The sequence below is a fragment of the Sylvia atricapilla genome, chromosome 5 (assembly GCF_009819655.1).
Source record: "Sylvia atricapilla isolate bSylAtr1 chromosome 5, bSylAtr1.pri, whole genome shotgun sequence".
Taxonomy (NCBI): domain Eukaryota; kingdom Metazoa; phylum Chordata; class Aves; order Passeriformes; family Sylviidae; genus Sylvia; species Sylvia atricapilla.
Genome location: NC_089144.1, coordinates 72338539 through 72360728, shown reverse-complemented (window position 1 = coordinate 72360728; position 22190 = coordinate 72338539). Strand labels below are relative to the sequence as shown.

General features: G+C 43.9%; 1 protein-coding gene across 1 annotated transcript in view; it reads right to left on the bottom strand.

The window, feature by feature from the left end:
- Window positions 1-1314: 1314 nt before the first annotated feature.
- The window catches only part of MYH9 (myosin heavy chain 9), a 69905-nt gene continuing 49029 nt past the window's right edge, over window positions 1315-22190 (bottom strand). Inside the window, exons 16-41 of the mRNA XM_066320192.1 lie at window positions 21107-21300; window positions 20659-20780; window positions 20274-20343; window positions 19164-19324; window positions 18312-18420; window positions 17226-17357; window positions 16381-16587; window positions 15751-15888; window positions 15134-15257; window positions 14154-14325; window positions 13350-13562; window positions 12765-12909; window positions 12076-12282; window positions 11030-11134; window positions 9617-9769; window positions 9008-9256; window positions 8301-8513; window positions 7387-7599; window positions 6862-7023; window positions 6042-6170; window positions 5617-5705; window positions 5281-5404; window positions 4032-4240; window positions 3508-3616; window positions 3038-3210; window positions 1315-2863 (exon numbers count right to left, since the gene is read on the bottom strand). Coding sequence (XP_066176289.1) covers window positions 2746-2863; window positions 3038-3210; window positions 3508-3616; window positions 4032-4240; window positions 5281-5404; window positions 5617-5705; window positions 6042-6170; window positions 6862-7023; window positions 7387-7599; window positions 8301-8513; window positions 9008-9256; window positions 9617-9769; window positions 11030-11134; window positions 12076-12282; window positions 12765-12909; window positions 13350-13562; window positions 14154-14325; window positions 15134-15257; window positions 15751-15888; window positions 16381-16587; window positions 17226-17357; window positions 18312-18420; window positions 19164-19324; window positions 20274-20343; window positions 20659-20780; window positions 21107-21300 — 4040 coding nt within the window. The 3' untranslated portion in view covers window positions 1315-2745. The remainder of the gene's footprint in view (window positions 2864-3037; window positions 3211-3507; window positions 3617-4031; window positions 4241-5280; window positions 5405-5616; window positions 5706-6041; window positions 6171-6861; window positions 7024-7386; window positions 7600-8300; window positions 8514-9007; window positions 9257-9616; window positions 9770-11029; window positions 11135-12075; window positions 12283-12764; window positions 12910-13349; window positions 13563-14153; window positions 14326-15133; window positions 15258-15750; window positions 15889-16380; window positions 16588-17225; window positions 17358-18311; window positions 18421-19163; window positions 19325-20273; window positions 20344-20658; window positions 20781-21106; window positions 21301-22190) is intronic.

Sequence of the window (22190 nt, the reverse complement as noted above, 5' to 3'; positions counted from 1 at the left end):
GTAACCATTCGCCTACTCAAAAAGACCATCCCCAAAATCCCAGGAAAAAAAACAACACTATGAAGCATTTACCAGCTCTGGAAAGCCACAGAAGAGCAACTAACACGGAGCCGTGAGAATCTCTCAGCTCAAGGCTGCACTCTGCAAAGCAGAAAATGGTGAACAGACTTAATTTTGTCCCTTCCATGGGGATGCACAGAAAAGTGGAAAGCTGAAGAAGAATTAAAAAACCAGTTAAAAAAACCACACAAGCCTCTTTCCATCTTGCACAGGACAGAACAGTAGCCAAGCAGTGCTCTGGCTCACACAGTGCAAGGCTAAGGACACAAAGAACAGCCTGAGCTTAAAAGGGTCATCACACCACCAGCACTCAGGTTCTGCTCTGGACCACGGCAGTGACATTTCAAGTCGATCCTATGATGAGAAAGCAATTTCTATGCAATTTAAAGGGCACACTGGTCTCAGAGATACCCTGCAACGTTCTGCAAAACACCTTGGAAAAAGATTGAAGTAGCTGAGCCAGTAAACTCCCAGATGACACCGAGTCCAGTCCTGTTTTTAACAGCCTATATGCAGGACATCAGCACAGCAGTGCCGGTGTTGCACACATCACCAACCCACATCCAGCCCCTCGTGCCTTATTCCCTTATCCAGGCTTTCAAAAACTGCAGCCAATGTAACACAGCTTCAAAAGCAGCTCATTCTCAACTGCCCCTTTACAATGGGACTGCACCCGCTCGTGCAGCAGCGCACGGTCAATCACGCCTGCTCCTTCTGCATTCCCCCTTGGTTCTTTTAACTTCTACTTACACTTTAAGTTTCTTAATGAGAAGACTTTTCCTCTCCCAACATCTGGTTAGGCAGAAAGGCCACCCTTCGGGGCGCCGTGCTCCCCAGGAGCTCCCATGTGCTCCCCAGGAAAGGAGACTCCTGCAAGCTGCACCCTCCCCACTCCTTTTTGCCAGACTGGCGCTGGCAGCACAGGCCCCTCACCGTGAGCACCAGCACCTCCTCCCCCATCGCTGGGCCCCAGCAGCGACTGCAGCCCCCAGCTGTCCCAACAAGGCCAACCTCTGCCAGCACAGGATGAGAGCGACCAGCTCTGGGCTCGGAGCTGCTGCTGTTGCACTCCAGCTTCTCCTGCTCTGGCTGCAGGACCAGAATGCACTCATGGTGCCTCAAGGGGCCACCAAGACCAGAATATGGGCACACGTTTCTTATTCAATTCCTGGCAAAAATGTAACAAAAAGCAGAGTTTCAGTGGCTGCACAGGGTCGTCACTGCACCGAGGGAAGGGCAACACACGCACACAACTGCAGCACATGGATAATCTTTATTGGTAACATCAGTGGAGCACCAGTAAACCATTACTGACTGTAGTGGTGGCACACAGCTGAGGCACATGCTAAGGCACTTTTATTATATAAAAAAAAATTAATTTCTTCTGTGACAGCAATTGGGACAGGAGGCTCCTGCGTCAGGGCGCTTCCGGCATACAGTATGGTGCTTCATATTTAAATGTTACTTTGCTCATAAGAGTCTACTTTGCTCATAAGTAGGTCTAAATGCAGCATATACAATATGGTTAAGAATACAGGTAAATCCAGCAACCAGTGTACGGTGTAGAAAAGTAAAGACTATCTATATATAACCATGGTCCCAAGAGAAAGGCAGTGATAAAGACCTTTATTTTTTTTCTTAATTACTTATTACAAGAAATACAAAGGCCTTACATATATCTGTGCAGATTAAAGGGTTTTTAATATACTCTTAGTCAATGGTGCAGAATAACTAATCCCAACCCCTGGTTACAGAGCAGGTGGCAAGAGGCTTGGACATGTCAATAAGAGGAATTTCCCTCCCCTTAGCCCCACCCTCTGCCCACTACCCTATTAAATTCCTCTAGATTCTGTCTATTACCATTAAATATATTTGGTCCCCTATAGATTCTTGGACAAGCACAAGGACATTGCTCTGCTCCCCCAGCCTGTCATTAACTACTGGTCCACACTACCTTAGATGAAACCGCTCAGAGGCAGAGACACAAAAAGGACATCATTGCACTTCAAAGATCTGTCCAGACAGGAAAAAGAAGGGAGGAAAAAAAGAAAAAAATAGGGGGAGGGCAGTGGGGAAGAAACAACTTTGGCAAGTCCCCCAGGTAAGCAGTCCCAAGAGGAGTTTCCCTCTTCAGCCCTCCCTGGAAACATATGAAAGAAAGGGCAAATTGCCAAGGCCAAAGCACACCGTTTTTCCTGAAACTGCTCCCAAACCACATGGGTGGGCAGATTAAAAGAGGCAGAAGTCTGAGGTCACTGAACATGATTGCCAAAAGCAAACAAAGAGGGAGGGGAAAGAATATAGAACGAAGCTTCCCTGCAGCTAGAATTGAAGACAAAAGGAGATTTACAGCAAAGATAATCTTTCCCTAACCCCACTCCCTCCAAACTGTGTAAGGATTTACCAGCAGACATGGCACAGACAGTTCTACAGGCCTTTGCAGTGGCCAAACTGCTGGTCAAATTTCAGAACCCTGACTCTTTGGCATTAAATACAAAGAGGATTAGGAAACTGCAAAGAGGAGAAAACTAGGAACACAGATGCCCGATGGCTCCAGATACACAGACCTGGGCTTGCTCTGCAGATCCCCAGCCAATTTGGGAGAAGGTCTGCAAAAAGTCCAATGGAAGAGGAGAGGGTAGATGGGTCGCTCCCTCACGTGTAACCTGGGTCAAATGGGAGGACTTATTCAGTAGCTTTGGCATCACCAGCATCTGCCTTGCCATCCACTTCCTCGTCGGAGCACTCTCCTGTTCCCTTCCTGACCATTCGGCGTGTCATGACAAACGGCAGGTCCCCACGCCTAGGGAAGGACAAAGGACACAGGGCACGTCAGCCAACGTTCCATGGAGCTCACAGGCAGGACAGGCTCTGGGAGCAGCTGAGGAAGCACCTGGCCCCGCTGTTTGCTGCGGGCAGCTGCGCAAAGCGAGGCTGCACTGGCTGCCAAGGTGTGGCACAAAATGCTCCTCCTTACCTGAGTTTGCTCTTCAGGGAGCTGACTTCTCTATTCATCGCATCCGCTGTTTCAGTGGCATCCTCTAGCTCCCGCTGGAGCTTCCTACGGGATGCATTGGCTCGCTGGGCCTCCTCCTCTGCTTCTTCCAGCTGCCGCTTCAGCTGCTTCAGGCGCATGTTCGCCTTGTCCGCCTGAGCGTGTGCGGGGTGAGAAACAGTAAGTACCCAGTGTCTGCCCCGAGCTGCAGCACAGTAGTTAGAGTAGCCAAAAAGCAGAGTTTCCAAACCCCCTCTTCCCTTTCTGAAGGGAACTACCTAGGCCTTAAGAGGTCCTAGTTTTTCGATGTAAGAATTACATTTTCATCTGTCTCGTCTTGTAATTAGTACAGTAACAGAAGAAGTGAAACCCATAGGATAGTGAATGCCTTGGTCATAGAATGGAAAGCCTGCCCCCCAGAAAACTCCCAGACTGCAGGTCACTGTACCCACCTGATCTTTGAATTGCTCAGCATTGCGTCTCTCATCATCCACCTGTAGCAGGATGTCTTTCAGCTTCTTCTCGGCACGGCGCACCTGTTTGCTGGCAGCCTGGCGCTCCCTGAACACAGACACAGGGCTCAGACAACAGCTTACCTCCCACTGTCCCCGGGATGATCACCTGGCCGGGGCAAGCCGGAAGGGAGGAAGACAGAAAAAGTCCTCCTTAACTTAGGAAGAAAAGGGGATGGGGAGCAATGTTCCCCAGAAATGACCAAAAGGCTGATGTCACACCAACAAGAGCTACAGAGGGGCAACAAGTGTACCACAGCTACAGTTTTAGAAGTGGCTAAATTCAGAAGAAGCTATAAGTGTCTACCGTGAAAAACAAGGAAGGCATGCCAAGACCTTCCTTCTGTACTACCCTGTATACCTAGGATGAAGCTCTCACTCAGACAAATCACATTTAAGAAGAACTTAAAATGCCAGAAGGGGTGGAAGGTTGTAAAGTAGACCGAGTTTCTCCTAGTACATACTTTGTCTCCATGTCCAGCTGCTCTTCCAGCTGTGCTATCTTTGCTTCCAAGGCGGTGATATTAGCCTTGTACTTGGACTTGACGGCGCTCTCCATCTCCTGCAGTTTGAGCTTGAGCTCCTTGTTCTGGCGCTCCATCTGCTGGCGAGCGTTCTCGTTCTTCTGCGCGTTGCTGCGCTCGGCATTCAGGTCGGCGTTCATCTGATCAATCTGCAGGGAGAGGGAGATAACCACTCCTCAGCACCGCCAGTGCTCCTGCCTGAAAGGCTCATTTCTTTCTCAGACTCAAAAAGAACAAGGACCTCCAGGGTGAGCTGAATACTTGGAATAACGCTGATGCAGAGGAAGCTGTCTGTAGGCAGGACACTTCTCAAAGTATCTTAGTTTACCCAGATTTTCACAGTAATTCCTTGAATAATAGGTTTATCAACATCCTCTTAGGGATAAGTTAACTTGCCAATCACACTCACTGTCCTCTGGGTCTAAGACACTTAACACAGTAATTATAAGTCTGATTCAATATAAGTGTTCTACTAATTTTTTTTTTATTTGCTGTCTGTCTACTTCCACTATGAAGCAGCAGCTTAAAAATACTGACTTTCAGAGGTAAAAGGGCAAGAACTTGTCTACTTCCAAGCCAGAGCTCTGGCTGATAGTCAGCCAAGCAGAGAACTACTCTCTCGTCTATCAGAATGAATGAACCCTTTGGAAAACCATCAGACCAGCTCCTTACCATTGGACTGGTAAGAAAACAACATGCTTGACTCTCAAAAAAGTTGGGCAGACAAAATAAGGCACACAACAGGCAGATCAAGATCATGGTTTCTATAGTAGCCTAACAAATTTCCTATGTTCAGTCCATTTGAAACAGCATAGAACTGGCAGAAAAGTAGTTTTCCAAACACATTGTGGCACTCTTCAGCATGTCAAGTTGGAGCAGCATTCCGCAGATCATCTTTCTCAATACTCCTTAATATAGAAAAAAAGGGACTGGGAGGGGGTTGGTTTGGTTTAAAATAAACTTGGGAGATTGTTCCAGCTACCCAATAATTTTAAACGCCCAAAGCCAGTGAGTTAACATCAATTTTGGCTGCTATTTTCTGTACTGTGTATTCAGCTATTTGATCTTGCTCACACCTATGACCTTCTGAGGGCCTGCACCGTGCAAAAGGCAGCTGCTGGCATTACTCAGAGCACAGTTTGACAATTCACAGATACCAGAGAACCCCCACTGCAGCCTAAACAGGTACCTGGAGATTTGCCTTCTTGAGCCGGTCATTGATTATCTCTGTGTTGCCCTGTTCTTCTTCTAACTCCTCCTCCAGCTGAGCTATCCGTGCCTCCAGGCGCCTCTTCTCCTCCATGGCCAGTGCTCTGGAGTCACAGGACACAGAGTCATGAAACCATTAAAGCAGCACTGATAGCATCAATGTCTTGGGGAAAACTCATCACTTGTGTACAAAATTAGCTCAGTCTTTAGAAACCAGAGGGAATACAGTGTTTCCTGCAGTCTACATAAAAATAACAGACCAAGAAGTGTTTTCTCACAGCGGCTCCTCCTCCCTCAAAATGGGAGCATTACTCACCCTTTACCACTGTTGTTGGCAATCTCATCAGCCAGCTCATCCCTCTCCTGCTGGGCCTGGCGCTTGGCACGCTCAGCAGCTGCAAGTTCCTGGAATGAAAATGAGACAGACAGTGATCCAATAGGAAGCTACCAATTAATGCAATATAGGAAAAAGGAGTTGCTGGTAATGGCTGGTATGGTCTCTAGCATAATCCAAAGCTAATATATGACGTGGCTTGCTCCCTGTCCGCTCCACAGCCTCCCTTGCTTTGCATGCTCCTACCACAGCTGTCAGGAAAGGGCCAAATGCTGCATTTTGAATTGGACCTCATATTTGAGCAAAAAGTACAAAAGAAAGGCAATAAACTCCAGCTTAGACTGCTGCATATAGTTCTTGGCCAAAGAAAGCAAACCAACCCTTGACTTTTGTGCCTATTCCATTACCTCCTGCAACTGGATCATCTCTGCCTCCATGCTTTTCAGCTTCTTCTCATTTTCTTTGGCCTGAGCCAAGATCTCTTCTCTGGAAGTACGTGTGTCCTCCAGTTCCCGCATGTAATCCTTCATTTGTGCCTGAAAATGGAGAACAGAAAGGGATGAATTTCGGAGCATTCATGTTAAGAGATGTGGTTTGTTTGGCTTCTAGGAAACATGGATGTAAAACAGAAACAGGGATTCATTACTCTTCAGAAACCACAAAGATTGCTATAAAACAAAAGGAATCATCCTTTTTGCATTTCACAAGTAACATGTAAAAACATCTATGGAAGCAAACAGGATTACTTATTTGCAGAAAAAAGGTTTTGTCAGATAAATGGAGAGAGGAAGGTACAGGAAGCTTTCTAGTGAAACAATGGAATGAACAGTCTAGGGAGGATTTAGTTTTTCCTAAGAACAGGTCAGAGACAACCGCCTGCAGGAATTTAAAAAACACAACAGAGACATCTTGGGGCAAGAGTAGGCCTCAATATTATTTAAAGTCCTCTAGCTTTGCAGCTCTGTAAACCTTTCCAAAACCACAGCACTAGAAGCAAGCACTAGAGTGAACTGTGCCTACAGCTTGTCTACCAGGGACTGGGAGACTCCAAGGCAGATTTGGATTAGAAGGATGCTTGAAATGCCAAAAAATCTTTCACAGTGAACTGCTGCAAGATTCTGCTGCTCTTGTGACACTGACAAATTGTTCTGGCAAGGTGAAATCTTGCATGCCATTTCCCTAGGTAAAAACTCTGCCCTGACAGCTGAAACAGCTGCAATGTTTCACCTGCAGTTTGCGCAGCTGCTTGATGGCTTCTTCACGATTCTTGTTAGCAGTGTCTATATGGCTTTCCAAATCCTTCAGGTCCATCTCGAGCTTCTTCCTGGCAGCCACAGCCATGGAGCGCTGTTTTCGCTCATCCTCCAGTTCGGCCTCCATCTCCCGAACCTGTGTGGAGCAGCAGAGGCATCAGCATTTCAGCACCTTCTTTTTTTGCAACACCCATTTTTTCCCATTCCCCTTTCCAAGCCTGCCTAACTGCAAGCATGAGACTTGTCTTCATTCTCCCTGGCAGGGGGATGGGGCTAACTAACGTTCCTCACTAATAAAAGTCCCACAGGTTCCTGTGATAGACAGACTATTGGAACATTCACACACACAGGGGAGGAAGTTTCTCACAGCTTTGCAATATTGCCTGGGGTATTAACATTAACAACAGCCCTTGGCTTGGCACTGTCTGTCTGACCGTCTTTGGGCACAAGTGCCTTTTTGTGTACAGAATGCATTGAGGATTTACACAGCAGTACTTACTTGTCTGATCAGCTGTTTCTTCTTCTCTTCATTCTGCTCATCACGCCCCTGGAGGTCCCGGTCAAACTGTGCCTTCATAGCCTGTTGGTTCACTTCTAGCCGCAGTTTGGCATCCTCTGTGGCCTGCAGTTCATCCTCCAGCTCTTCCAGCTGTGTCTTCATCTCCTCCACCTGCTGCTCCAGGGCTCGCTTAGCCTTCTCCAGCTCATGGACCTACAAGACAGTACCACATGTGAGGTTTCCGCAGAGAGTGCGGACAAGTTAATCTACCCTAACAGAAAAAAGGCTAACATCAGCCACACACATCAGACAGGATACAAGAACACTGCACCTGTCCCTTGTGTTAGGGCAGATGCACACTGCCGGTCTGAACCACTGTTAGTGGTAATTACTGTTAATTCTGGCTCTGTGTGTGGGTGGTGGTGGGGAGAAAGAGAAAAGCATTTATTACCCCAGTCCTGACTTAGTGAAGACTTATCAGAGCTTTACATCCCTGGTTCTGACAGAATTCAAGAAAATACTTCTTAGCCTCTGAATTTATTCTTTTCCTTCATTAACCTAACATTTCTGGTTTTTTTTTTTTTTTTTTTTTTTTTTTTTAATATTGGAGGTAATGTGTTCCACTGCCTGGTTAATTGCTGTATTTTACATATCACATTCTCACCATACCTCCATCTCTGCCACAAGCACACCAGGTAATTTTCAGTTTTGCCTCGGCCTCGTTTGGGTCATTTCCAACCCACCTTTACCACTTACCGATGTAATACAAACATAACATTTGCAAGCTCACAATGTATCCAGTGCTCTCTACAACGTTCCTCTGTGTTACCACTGGCATCAGCTATCTGCACTGCAGAAGTAACAGTATCAACTGTGTGACATTTCCTGCCCAGACACTTCAACTGAATACTTACACTTTTCCCAACATCATCCTTTGAACTCATGAGATCCTCCATCTCTGCACGAAACTGCTTATTGACTCGTTCCAGCTCAGCCTTCTGCTCTATGGTTTCTTCCAGGGCTCTGGCCAGGGACAGGGCCTTGGTCTCCTTCTCCCGGGCCTCTGCCTCAGCACGGTCCCGTTCCTCCGCGTACTTGGCTGAGATGGTCTTCTCCTCTGCCAACAGCTGCAAGAGCACAGCATCAGTATTCTGAGAAATTACTGATCGTTTGCTAACTAGGTAAAAAATGCATCTTTCCGTCAGAGCTTTCTTAACAGTGTTCTTCCACAGACAGAAGGAATCAAGAAAATGCAGCTTCACAGAATGAAGCACGCCATCCCACCTCTAAAAACTGTACTGACCCCAAGTAAACAAACCCCTGATTTCCTAGGCCTCCAACCTATTATTTTCAACCTTCTCTGAGATGATTTGCACACAACACTTCAATCTCAATCTTGGCTTTGATATAAACATTATCCCTTGGGGAAAAGGAACATTGCTTAACTTCCCATTCATAGAACAAAATTAATTTATGTCTGTTAAAGTTTTTTTCACCACTCTACGTGCTCTGCCTTAGTTCAGAAATAAATATGCATTCTCCAAATAGTACTGCTTAGGTATTCTTGAAGCAGGCTTATCAATAAGATGTACCTACTGAATGCTTATGACTGAAGTCGTACCTGATCAAACTTCTTCTGCTTCTTCTCTAGGTTAGAAACAATCTGCCGCTGATGGTCCAAGTCCACAGCAAGGTCATCTAGCTCTTGCTGCAGGCGGGTCTTTGTTTTTTCCAGCTTGTCATATGCAGCTGTCTTCTCTTCATATCGCTGGCTCAAGCCCTCCAAGTCCTTCTGCAGCTTCTTCCTGGCTTCCTCTGCTGACTCAAGGCAGCCCAGACCATCATCCATCTTCTTCTTGGCATCTATTGCCTAAAGGACCAGGATTGCACATGAAGCCACAGAAAATGTTCTGTGCAGTCTACCAGCACCAGAAGTTTAGGATTTTCAAGTAAGAGAGTCTGCTCATTTCTGAATGTACTACTCCCTGTTCAGATAATACTGTATGACTGAATTCCCAAAGGAATTCCTGGACAGAAATCTATGAACAGTCCATAGGATTATCATCAGAGACCTCCTCATTTCTTCTCTCAAGCAAATCAGCAAAATCACCCTTGCCAGGAAAGGTTGTACTACTAGAAGTCAATTCTGTGTTTAAATCTTACTTCTCTAAAGACAGACCTGTACTTATCCTTCTTCTCAAGTCACTGGTTTCCGGGATGCACACTATACCTGTTGCTGAAGAATAGAGATCTGTTTCTCCAGGTTTCTCTTTGCCTCCTCCTCTTCTTCCAGTTGCTCCTTGAAAGCATTCTTCTCATCTTCCATTTGCTTCAGCTTAGTGCTGAGGCTCAGTTTGAGGCGAGTCTCCTCCTGCAGCAGCTCCTAATAAAGCAAACCCCCCAATGGAATTCAGCACCACTCGCTGGATTGAAGGGCTCACAATCCTCACCCACTCTCTCGAGGAGTGCTTCTGAAGTTGAGTTTAAGCATTCAACTAATTTCACAGATAAGACAACTGAAGATAGAATTTAAATAACTGCCTTTCAGTGAGTCAGTACAGGAACAAAATAGTCAGAAGGGTCCTATTCTATCCTACACTCTAATCATTAAAGTATACTCCTTGCCACACAAGCCTTTCTCAAGGCCTTTCCACACAAACTTTTTCACAGTCCTTGCTCAAGTCCTCCAAGTAGCACTTTCCCAACAAGAGCATGACTGCGCTCTCCTACGTGTCTCTCTCATATTCCAATACCAAAGGAACACACATCAGGCCCAAGTGCTTGTGTATGGTTAAAAAAATGCTGGTCTCAGCAGAACTGTACAGCACTGGTCATTTACCAGCTTAGGGCACAGCAGCATTGGCTGACTTATGCTGTCAGTGCTTAAGCTGAAGGGTCTGTAAAGATTAACCAACCTCCAAAGTAGTGCAAAATTTTTGTATTGTGCCATGCCTTTGAGTCTGTTTTTTAAAGAGTATTAAGTAGACAGATCATCAATGACTGTTCAAAGCTACTTATTATTGACGTGCTCTCCTTTCCCCTCCAACCTTCTCAGTACTCCATGCCTGACCTTACGAGTCATATCCTGCTAACTGTAAATGTTTGTTTTTCCCAAAGTGCAAGACTAAGGATGATTTATTTCCTGCAAAAATACAGAATTATTTCATTCTATCACTTCCCCAACATCCACTGGGAAATAAAACCTTCTGCTTAATTTGACAAATTTACTGGAAATCACACACACACACACACACAGAAACCCTGTCAAACACTTGAATCTGAAGATATCAAACAAGAACTTCATTCCAGTCAGTTGAAGCACAAAAGTGCTCTCAGCTGTAAAGGTGACAGAGCAGGACTTCTAAGCCCAAGACAGGGAAAGTCAGATATGTTCCACAGACGGAGGAAGCAGAAGGAAGATAACCAGCTTGTTTCTGTAGAAATGCTCTCAATACCATGCAGTATAAACCCCATAGTGCAAAAAAAACCCCACCAAACAGACACAAAAAACCCAAAAAAACAACCAACCGACACCCAGACTCAATCCTTTGAATGATTGTATAATCGATACTTAATGTCATCCATTTCTCCCTTTAACAATTTGTAACAGACACACAGTTGCCTTGGTTTCCAAAGCTCTCACCTGTGTATCCTGAAGCTGTGATTCCAGAGCAGAGAAATCCTTTGCTAATTTGATTGATTTACTGTCAGACTGGTTCAGAAGACCTGTGACATTGTCCAACTCAACCTGAAGGAGAGATCAGAGTATCAGTTACTGAATGCATCAGCAAAAACTAAGACAGGAAGAGCTGAGCAGCTATGAGACCTAAAACTGAAAATGGAGGCACCTCTCAACAAGAGGACATGTGTATAATCTTTCAAAGAGTAAACACATCATTTCCACAGTCCTAGGAACTAAATATGAGAAACTGAAAAGAGATTTTTATTTCAGATCATCTCTCTTGCAACAGCCTGCTGATTTTGGTTGGTTTGGGTAAAGGTGTGTATGAGATTTTAGCCTGGTAAGCAATTGTAAAAATTTTTATTAACAAAATCTCTTCTGTTTTATACTACCTGCTTCAAGATCATATCTAGATTATCAAAGTTACATTCTCACACTTCAAAAGGTTGTGCATATGCTGGCAATGTTCGACTTTTAATGATAATCCACCATAAAGGAGAAGGCCAAAGACAACATTTCATGTCACTCTAAGGGATTTGCTGCTCCTTTCTAGAAAGGAGGAGAACCCCATAAATTCCCACATCACCCTTGACCCATCAACCACGTGACAAAACTTCCAGACACCATCTTCCACGTGAGTTACACAACCACCAGTCTGTGTGTGCCACTCCAGGTGCCGAGTGCTCACAGAGCTGTGCTGTGCAAACAACTGCCTGCCTTCAGGGAGCACACACACTGACCCCTTGAGCCTTATAAAACTCAAACAGCAACCCATTATTTCACCTTCTCAGGACTGCTCAAAATAAGGAACATCAGTCCAAATACCCTGATCTGGCAATGAGTTAAGGAGTTTGCATAGGACTTGGGAAGCAAATGATGGATTTGCTGTTTGTAGGAACATTATCCTCAAGATGAACAGAATTTTTGAACTAGCCATGGGAGACGCCACCCCACCACCTTTTCTCTTGAGCCCTGGGCTGAAGCTAAGGAAACGCCGTGCCACTCACCTGCAATTTGTTAACCCTCTCAGCCAGTTCAGTCTTCACTCTTTCGCCTTCTGTGAATTTCACCTGCAGTTCCTGGAGCTGAGCATCCACCTTTTTCCGCTTGTGCTCAGCATCGCCTTTGCCCTGCAGAAGAGCCTTCACCTCATTGGACAGTTCAACCTTCTCACTCTCCAGAGCTTGTTTTGCTTTTTCAAGATTTGCTTTCACCTGAAGAGGAAAAGAAAAGGCAGCAAAACCCCTCAGACTTTATATATGTCAGAATCCAGTGAGTACCTGTTTCTTCAACAAGCAAGCTAATGCTGTAGGTTTAGCAGTTAAGTTGCAGACTGCTTACTCAGAAAAAAAACCAAGATGAACAGCCTGTCACTGATTATCAGGAGACAATCAGAGAAGACAACAATGCAAAAAAAAGTCCTGCACCTTCAGATTTCCAAATTAAAGGTTGCACAAGCTAACAAGTGCTAGTAGTGAGAAGAATATCTTGGCTGTGCAGCATGACATGCCTAACAGGAGGAAAAAACCAAAAGGATGTCACTATTTAAAACAGCTTTATCTATGTTTCATGGAGAAAAATTATCTACCAAAGGAAGAAGAACACATGTATGAGTATCATGAACACTTTCTGCGCCTCTCCACTGTCTTTTTGGGGAGATTGATTGCTTTGGCCTTGTGTTTTCTGTTCCACATACCCGTTTGGTTTGTTCTAACTGCTCTGCCAGGTCTTCAATAGCTTGTGAATGCTTCTGCCTCATCTCTTGGATTTGAGCCTCATGAGTCTTTGCCTCATCTTCAAGGGTCTTCTTCAAAACCGTTACTTCTTGTTCTCTCTTTGACCTGCAATATTCACAGATTCCATTTAGATGCCAAGGAGAGAATCAAACAGAGGTGTATATCCACCAACAGCATCTCTAATGCAGAACAATGCCAAGCTCTGTTTAGGCTACAAATACACTTTTCAAAGGTAGCACTTAGCACTGCATCCTTCTTAAGTGCAAGCTGGCAGCATTACTTCCGCCTAAGAAGTAACAGCCTGAAAGTACCAATATTTCAAGGGTACCCCTAACGCTTTGGTTAGGGACCAAATCAACTCCCTGACATCAGGTGAAGTAATGCAGTCTTGACTAAGGCTTGCACACCACCTTCCACAGTCACTGAGGCTGCTAGCCAGTGATAAAGGCAGACTTGCTATGGTAAGAGACTGAATACAGCAGCATTATTGGAAACAGCCAAAACCAAACCAAAATAGAGATAACACAGCCCCATGTTGGAGTTACCTCAGCTCCTGCTGAGCAGCTGTAGAATCTAGTGTGTCTTCTAGCTCTGTTTTCAATGCTTCCAGCTCTTCTCCCAGATCCCGCTTCTGTTTTTCAGCTTTATTCCTGAATGCTCTCTCTGATTCCAGGTCTTCCTGCAGCTCAGTGATCTGGGATTCAAGTTCCCTGATCTTCTTCAGGGCCATGTTCTTCTGAGCTGCCTCTTCTTCCACTCTGTTCAACATAAGGTTCTGGTCAGAGCCAGACTGAAACCACACACAAATTAAGACAAACTGTCCTACCAAAAATAATCAAGGAAAGCTGGTATTGGTCAGCTCTACAATGTTATATTCAGACGTTGATCCATATATGATCTACAAATTCTAAGCTCTATCTCCCAATACCTGAGACAGCACAATTACTCACCTTAAAGAAGAGGACAGAGAGAGACTGACAACAGAAGAAAGCAGAAGAGAAAGCACCATTTTACATTGGAGATTGGACACTTTACTGAGTAGATGAATACAGCAACTACCAAAGGGACAGTGTGTTGCCTCTACTTTTTCATCCCAGCTTAAGGATTACTACTCCAGTCAAATGCATGCAGTGGCTATTGCACCCATAATCTACATCTGTACAGAGAATGTGGCAGTGAGCAGCAGCTAAAGAACTCTAATGCCAAGGACATGCATTTTAAATAGTCCACAGGCTAAAATACAACATCCACAGGTTGCTTTCATCCCTATTCACCCTATTCCAAGTGACACAAGACAAGAAATACTTCCCAATCAGGTGGTCCCTGCACCCCACAGGTCAGGTTCTCACCTAGCTAAGGCTGCCTGCAGCTCCTCTTCCTTCTTGGCCAGCTGCATTTTGAGCTCTGCAATCTGAGCCTGCAGCTCAGCAATCTGGTCATGTAGATCAGTGGAGTCCCCTTCAAGCTTCCGACGAGTCTTTTCCAACTCTTGCCTCTGCTTTTCTTCGCGTCGCAGGCGTTCTAATGGAGACGGGGACACGTTAAGTAACACATGACACACACTCAGAACACTGTACAAGCACAGAAAAATAGATCTATTTAAGTAATACTTTCCTGATAACACAACTGTCCAAACTGTAGCTGGACTGCATTATTTTGTCAGGACCTATACTGGCATCTGCTCCATATTTTGCCCTCAAAATATATCTGGACAATTTCCCTTTTCCTCACCTCGCGGCCAAACCTCCTTTTCCCACTTTCACTGTAACTGGCAAACAAAATGCCAGACTCACGCCACACAGGCATAAGCACCCCTTTAGTGATGCTGTACACAAGGTCTGCTCTCCCTTTACTGAAACTAAACAGGCAGTCTCCAGAATATCCCTCTGGCACGCTGAAGAACTTGTGCCAACAGGCTATCAGAAACAGCACTAACCCTGACAGATTGATGCTGCTGGAAGCAGAGAAGTGGAGACACTTCCACAGCAGGAAAAGAGAACCAGCCTCTCTTCTCCATTGGCCTGGCTGCTTTGGAGAGGATTTTTATTTAGATCAAGGGCTCAGCTGACAAGGCACATAACCTTCAGCCACACAGAGCACAGCTCTATTAAACTGATCAATAGCTTACACACTACAGACTAATTTTTAACCCTTCAGAATCTCGGGAGGACTAAAACTCTTTCAGAAATGAAACTGAGGGTCAACAAATTTTAACAGGAAATGACCCCAAACTAATCAGGCAAGGTCTTTACAGGATCTATCTTTAAAAAAAAAAAAAAAAAAAAACAAAAAACAAAAAAAAAAAAAAAAAAAAAAAACCCAAATCCACCTTCAAGGTCTGTGATCATGGCCTCATGCTTATTCTTCAGTTTGGCTAAACTCTTAGATTTTTCCTCTTCCTCTGTCAGGTTTGTTGTAAATTCAGACATTCTGTCTTCCAAGAGTTTCTTTTCCTGCAGAATTGAGAAGGCAGAGTCAAAAGAGTTGCTGGAATTACAGGGTATTTTTCCAAACCTGACAGCTTAGAAATGTCAATGTCATAAGTGCCTATTCCTGCTACAAGGAAACTCAGAAAGGAAAATACTTTCAGGATCACAAACAAAAAGTTGAATTTAAATTAAAGATTTGTATATGATAGCCCTTTCAAAATTGAAAGGGAAGTCTGTTCATAAAATAATTTGATACTGTTTGGCATAACAATGCAGCAGAAAATGTTTGCTCATGGATCATTATTTAGTCAAGGTAATGTAAATATCATACAATTCTGACTGTTGAGAATACAGGCAGGCGGCTACTTTCAAAGATTCAGGTCAGAATTCTCAAAGATAAGACTGAATTAATTAGTAAGTTTCCCTCTAATAGGGAAAAGGTCAGCCTGTAGGTGGTTTTGTCCAAGGGAAACACCGATGAATCTTTAGCTTGTGGAAGAAGATCCAAGAGTCTTACCTTAGCCAATTTGAGATTCTGATCTTCCAGAACTAGCACATCTTCTTCCAATTTCTTCAATTTGGCCTCTGTGGTCACTTTTTCTAGCTGCAGCTTCTGCCTTGCACTTTCCTCTTCCTCAAGCTGCTCCTCTAGTTCCTTCACAACACCCAAAGAAAAGCAAGGTATTTGTCAGTGCTGCTCACCAATCCATGGAACAGCACAGTTGCAATACTAGAATGGAAGGTTTCTTCACCCTTCCTTCGAGGCATTATCAGTAGGTCCCAGACTGACATCTCTGCCATGACTTAATGCAACATATTGCATGCCAATCAACAAATTTCTAGCAGAAAAAACAATGCTATTTTGCAAAGAACACTGCCATTCCTAAAACAAAGCAAAGACTTGTCTAAATTATTTGAGAAGTGGCCATCATCTTCAAGAATAGCACAGCTCATTCCAGATGACTGACTGAATGCCTCAGGCTCAGCACCAGAACTGCTGCATTCTACTGCTGTTCTCACAGATGGATTTTCCTATGCATCTTTCCCCACCTTCTCTCTTTAATTTCCCTCCAAGCTGAGGCAAAAGAACTACTCTAACCCATACTATCCTCTTTACTGACAAGAGACAGCATTCCTAAGGCATTACCTGAATGTTCTGCTGCATTTTCTTCTTTTCAGCCTGAAGATGTTGACATCTTTCTTCCTCCTCCTCCACCCTTGCTTCCAGGTCATGACATATCTCCTCCAGTTCTTGTTTCTTCGCCGTCAGGCGAGCTCGTATCTCCTCAGCTTCAGCACACAGTTCAGTTTCTGCCTGCAACTGTTCCTGCAGCTGCATCTTCTCTGCCATTAGCTACATTGGATGAAAAGCCAGAAATAAGACAAGCTCCAATTTACCAAAGCACTTAGCAATGTGTGTTAAGTGAAGTTCTGTGCACCTCTGTTCCACAATTACAGTTTTAAACATTGCAGTAGTCCCCTGCTGTTACCAAAAGCTAAATATTAAAACACAGTTTTAAGTGTGTGTTCTCCTTCACAAGTCAGGTGCTGCAACCACAAATTATTCACAAATTTCTCAAGACTGTATTCATTCGAAATATGGATATTTTCTATTTCCCCTTAAAAAAGTAACAAATAATTATTAGCCCTGTGGGAAAAAACAACCCTGCTCCCACCTTCTGTGTTCCAAACAAAAAGAATTCCATTAATGACAAGACTGAATTCAACCAGCTTGCTGTAACACTCTACCAAAGGAGACTTTTTTTCCTATAATGGCTATAGAAGGGCAATAGGTAGCCACTGTTCAAAAAGACCTACTGCAGCAAATGAGCTGCAAGATCAAAGGAAAGTAAACAAGAGGCAGCCAAGTCATGTTCCAGCCAGCTGGAATCCTGCAGTTTGTCCATCAGACCGAGAAAGCAAACGAGGTGCTCTCGAGCAGTTGACTAGGTGGAGACACAACAATTTTTACGCATCAGATTTGTAACTCACCTGGGCCTGGAAGGTCTCCATCTCACTCAGTCTGTTTTCTGCAGCCAGCTGCTTCTCCTTGACCTTTATTAGTTCTTCTTCCTTGGCCATCATCTCCTCCTCCTGTCTGCTCACTTGCAGAAGTGGCTTCACCTGAAAGGGAAACCAAGGGAATGAGATGTGTGTAAGGAGTAACAAAAACAAAGAAATGCTCTTGAATTTGAGATAAGCATCAAACAAAACATTTCAGGTAAGTGTTTTACATGAAGGACCAATCACCTATTTTGTTGTGAACACTGGGGGGAATCATACAGGACTAGATAATCAGCTGGTCTGCCAGTAGCACACTTTCTGCGAGTCCATTTATTCTCCTCCAGGAAAAGGTTCAGTAAATTCCAGACCCTCAAGGGTTAATAGTGAGAGAATAAAAAATTTGCCAACAACAGGGAAATTCACAGGTAAGTCAATGTCATAGAGGTGGACTTCAGTAAGGCCTTTGGCATGGTACCCCACAAGATCTTTCTCTCTAAACTGAAGAGATATGGATTTAACGGGTGGAGTGTTCGGTGATCAAGGAACCAGCTGGGTTGAATCCAGAACAGGATTCTGTCCCTCTGATCTGGTGAGACCACACCTGGAGTGTTGCGTACAGGTCTGGGGTCCTCAGCCCAGGAAAGACATGGACTTGAGTAGTTCCAGAGGGTCACAAAAAGGATCAGAGAGCTGGAGCACCTCTGCCATGAAGACAGGCTGAGAGGGTTGTGGCTATTCAGCCTGGAGAAAAGGCTCCAAGGAGACCTCAAAGCACTTGTCACTACCCAAAAGGGGGTTCACAAAACAGGGGAGCCATACTTGTTTGGAAGGCTTTTTGTGACAAAAGAGTAATGGTTTTAGGCTAACAAAGAGAAGATTCAGACTAGATGTAAGGAAGAAGTTTTTTTACAATGAGAGTGGTGAAACACTGGAACAGGTTTTCCAGAGAGGTGGTGGACAGATGCCTGATCCCTGAAAACATTCAGGGTCAGGTTGGATGGGGCTTCAAGCAAACTGATCTAGTTGAAGACGTCTTTGCTCATTGCAGGGGTACTGCAAAGGGAAAACCATTACCTTGGTGAACAACCTCCACCACTGCCAGTTCCGCAGTTTCAAATAGGCAGCACAGTTTCTCTGAAGCACTTTCATAGCTGTCAGCTGCTGCTGGCGCTTGGCAAAGGCTCTGCAAAGCAAGCGGAGAAAAGAGGAAGGAATTAGAGCAGCACACAATTCACACCATCAATCCCTTTCTTACATACTTCAAAGAAGCATCTATGTGGTTTTTTTTTTTCTTTAGAAGGTTCCCTCTCAAAAAACCAGCAGTTTCCAGTGAACTTTCTCCTGATTTTAATTTTTTCTGCTCAGGTAAGAGTGGCTATTTTTTCCTTAATCCAATTTCATATTCTAACAAAACTTTCCTCGTGTCTTCTGCTCTGAAAAGCTTTACTATCTTCACTTCCAAAAAGGGAGATCTGAAACAGAGGTGTGTTTTCCCACCAAACTGACAGGTACTACTTTTGATCTTAGAACTGTACCAAACTGCAGCCCTACCTGATAGCTTAAGAGAAACTGTACACCTCCTGCATCAGTACCTGTGCTAAGACTTTTCCATTTGCACCTTCACAGCACTTCTGTCAAAAACTTGATCTGCTGTGTGGCATTCTTACAGAGAGGAACAGACTTTACTGCTCAGGTAAGTTTCTGGGATAGAGCACAGAGATTCTTGCAGGTGCCAGAAGTCTGGCATTAGAGAGATGAGAAAACCCTAAAATACCATCAACTGTTATATACAATAAATAAATCATGGCCTTTCTGACAAAAAATGATTTCTAGACATAACAATTACTTTTTTTTTTTGAAGATAAACTTATACTTGAATGGGAGAAATGCATGTTTATGATGTACTTTAAATATCTTGGTACTTACTTTCTGGCCAGGTAGCCTCTGCAACATGCTTGGAATCCAATAATGACATCTGTGATCTTCAGGTCTCTCTCTTCTTCAAGATGAGCAAGGACTCCAGCTCTGAAAAACACTTTACTCTGTCCAATTCTGTAAAGGTTGGAATCTAGCTCCAATGCTTTGATCTAAAAAGAGAGAGAGAAGAATTCATGTTCTGCAGACTGTTTCATGTGAAACATCACAAAAGGTATTTGTGGCTTGTGGCTCTAAGACAGCCCTTCTCTACAGTGAGCCACTCAGGCAAACCAAAGTTGTTAACTCCCAGTAAATTCCTGGCCTATCCCAATTAGAGGAGATGGAGCTCAGCCAAGCACAGCATCAAATGGAGGTAATCAGAGGCAGAAAATATGACAGAAAGCATCATCTAATACAGTAATCACATCAAGAACTAAAAATAGAAGGATGCTGTGAGGATGCATGTCTAGTCCTGATAGCTCTCTTCCTTTCCTAGAAGAAACACATCTGTTGATCCTTCCCATTTACTTTTTCTCAGTCCTATCTTTGTCAAAAAATGACACCCCAGCCCAACCTTCCTTCCAAGAATTTTCTGCCAATGCTTATATTAGCTAAGCTAAGAATCAGCTAGACTCCTGTAAGACAGAAAAAGGAATCCCTTATAGCCAAGTTCAGTTCAAGTCTAGTCATCAAGCTAGAGCCAAAGCTTTCCCTTTGAAGCAGGCAATTCTACAGAAATTAATTGGAGCCTTTGTTGAAAGCATTTGTCAGCAGCAGGCCATTACAAAAAGTTTACTGAAGCTCATACTTTAAGCATGTGCTAAAGATAGCATTAATGCTTCTAAGCATTTTGATTCTATGAATACTGCTGGCATCTTGAAGTATGCATCTGTGGAAACAGAAAGGTCCTCTTTGCCTAGGATTATTGAATCTCATGCTAGACAAAAGCCTTCATCCATGAAGCCAAGTGGAAGCTTTTTCACCATTCTCTCAGACAAAACATCTGACTTTGGAATTACGGTCTCTGAGTTCAAGTTATATTTAGCATAGACAACTCCAACTTTTAAACCACACCCATAAAGTTTATTCTATTCAAGCAGAGTTTCTGGGACGTTTTACCATCAGCACGCAAGCCTGCTTTCCATCCATAAATCCTTTGGGAATTGCATTTGGAGTTAAGATTTCATATCTGAAAATGAGAAGGCATCAGACTAGTCACACAAGTGTACTTGGAAACAATGAAACAAAAGAAATCAGAGGGCATTTCTATTCCATTTTGAGTCCAAGAGTTTTTCAAAAAACACTGCACCTCTAGACAGCAGAGTATGAAGCAGCAGCTTCGACAGGATCCTCTATGCCTCACCTTAACTACATCCTTACCAAAGAAATGGTGCTGTCTTTGCTAATTTTCCAATCTAGTTGCAATAAAAGACTTCCGTTTTTGTACCTAGATCTTAGCTTTGCCACGCTAAAGACTCCTTCAGACTCTTTTTCTAGGGCTCACCTCTGTCGGAATTCCTGGAAGACCACTCTGTTGGGGAAACCTTGACGGCAAATACGGATCCCCTCCAGCACTCCATTACAGCGAAGCTGGTCAAGGACCAAGTGAGGGTCCAATTTTCCAGCCTAGGGAGGAAAATGTATATTTTATTAATATCACAAAGCTTTTAAAAAAAGGGCTTACACCCTTGCCTCTCCCCCTCCCTCTTTTGTAAAGCAGCTAATTCTCTCTTTTCTAGTTAGAAGCAATAGAAAGCTTTTATGCAACCTTAAGAACTGCAAAGATCAGTGTCCAAAATTTTAGTAAGCATACAGGATGACATTAAAAAAAATACCCCGAGAAAACAGGGCCCCTTCCAGATCTCTTGTAAACCTGACAAAAGCCATCAACCCACATGCCCCAGGAATCCCAGGTAAGAATGCATGGGCAGTGCTGTTATAGCTATCTTTACCTTTTTCTCATGGTTGGGGATAATGCAACGGACAAAGTTGGGGTTGGTGTTCCTCAGCGTAGCCATCAATTTAGCCAGCTGTTCTTTGTAGAGCTGTCCCACTGTCCTGAACATCCCCTTCCTGGTTTTAAAGGCCCCTGGCAATGCTGTATCTGACATACCAGCCACCTGATCCAGGCCAACAATACGGTCCACTAGAGAGAGAAAAGCAAAGAGCATTAAAATTCTCCCACAAACAAAGGAAGGATTGGGTCCTACAAAGAACATCTGGGTAGAACAGGATAAATGAGAGGAGCTGAAGGATCCTTTTTGCTTCATCTCTACACAGATGTCAACTCCTGTAGAAAATTTGTGCAGGGATAGGAGCAGGAAGGAAAAGAAAGCATCAGCTCACTACAGGAAGTTTGAGTGATGGAGTCAAACTTAATCCCAAATATATTCTACTGATGCCCTGGATGGCAGCACTGGAAGAGCAATCTAGAAGTGAGTTTCAGACGCTTCTACTTGCTTAGCTTAGAATGAAAAACAACAAGAGTTCTAGCTGCTAGCCCAGCAGAGTCAACTGTTAGTTAACTCTGATTCAGAAAGGGGCCACAGATAGACAAAAAGCCCAGCCTCACTCTTGCATTACAAGCAAGACTGTCATAACTGATGATCAGAAAAGTTATATCTACTTGTAAACTGAACAAGCACAGTAAAAGGCATGACAAGACCCAAACTTTAGGATACTACTCCTTGAGTTGTTTTTGGAGTGCCAGTATTCTGTGACACAGACATGAACAACAGCACTAGGAGAAAGTCAGAACTCCCTGCCCCAAGTTTCTCCACTATGCCACAGTGACATTCCAAGCACTGATGAAACTATCACCTTGATGGATGGACAGATTTTTTTTTTTTTTTCTTAACAGAAGTCAGATAGATCTGATAGCAACAGGGGCAAGAAGAAACTAAAGTTTTACTTTTTCCCATTGCTTTTCTGTGTGGAGATAAAAATTCACCTATCCAGCAAAAACCAACTAACTGTATCACTATAAATTTCCACACCTCCAATACACTTTTATTAAGGGCTTTAAGCTACCCTTCA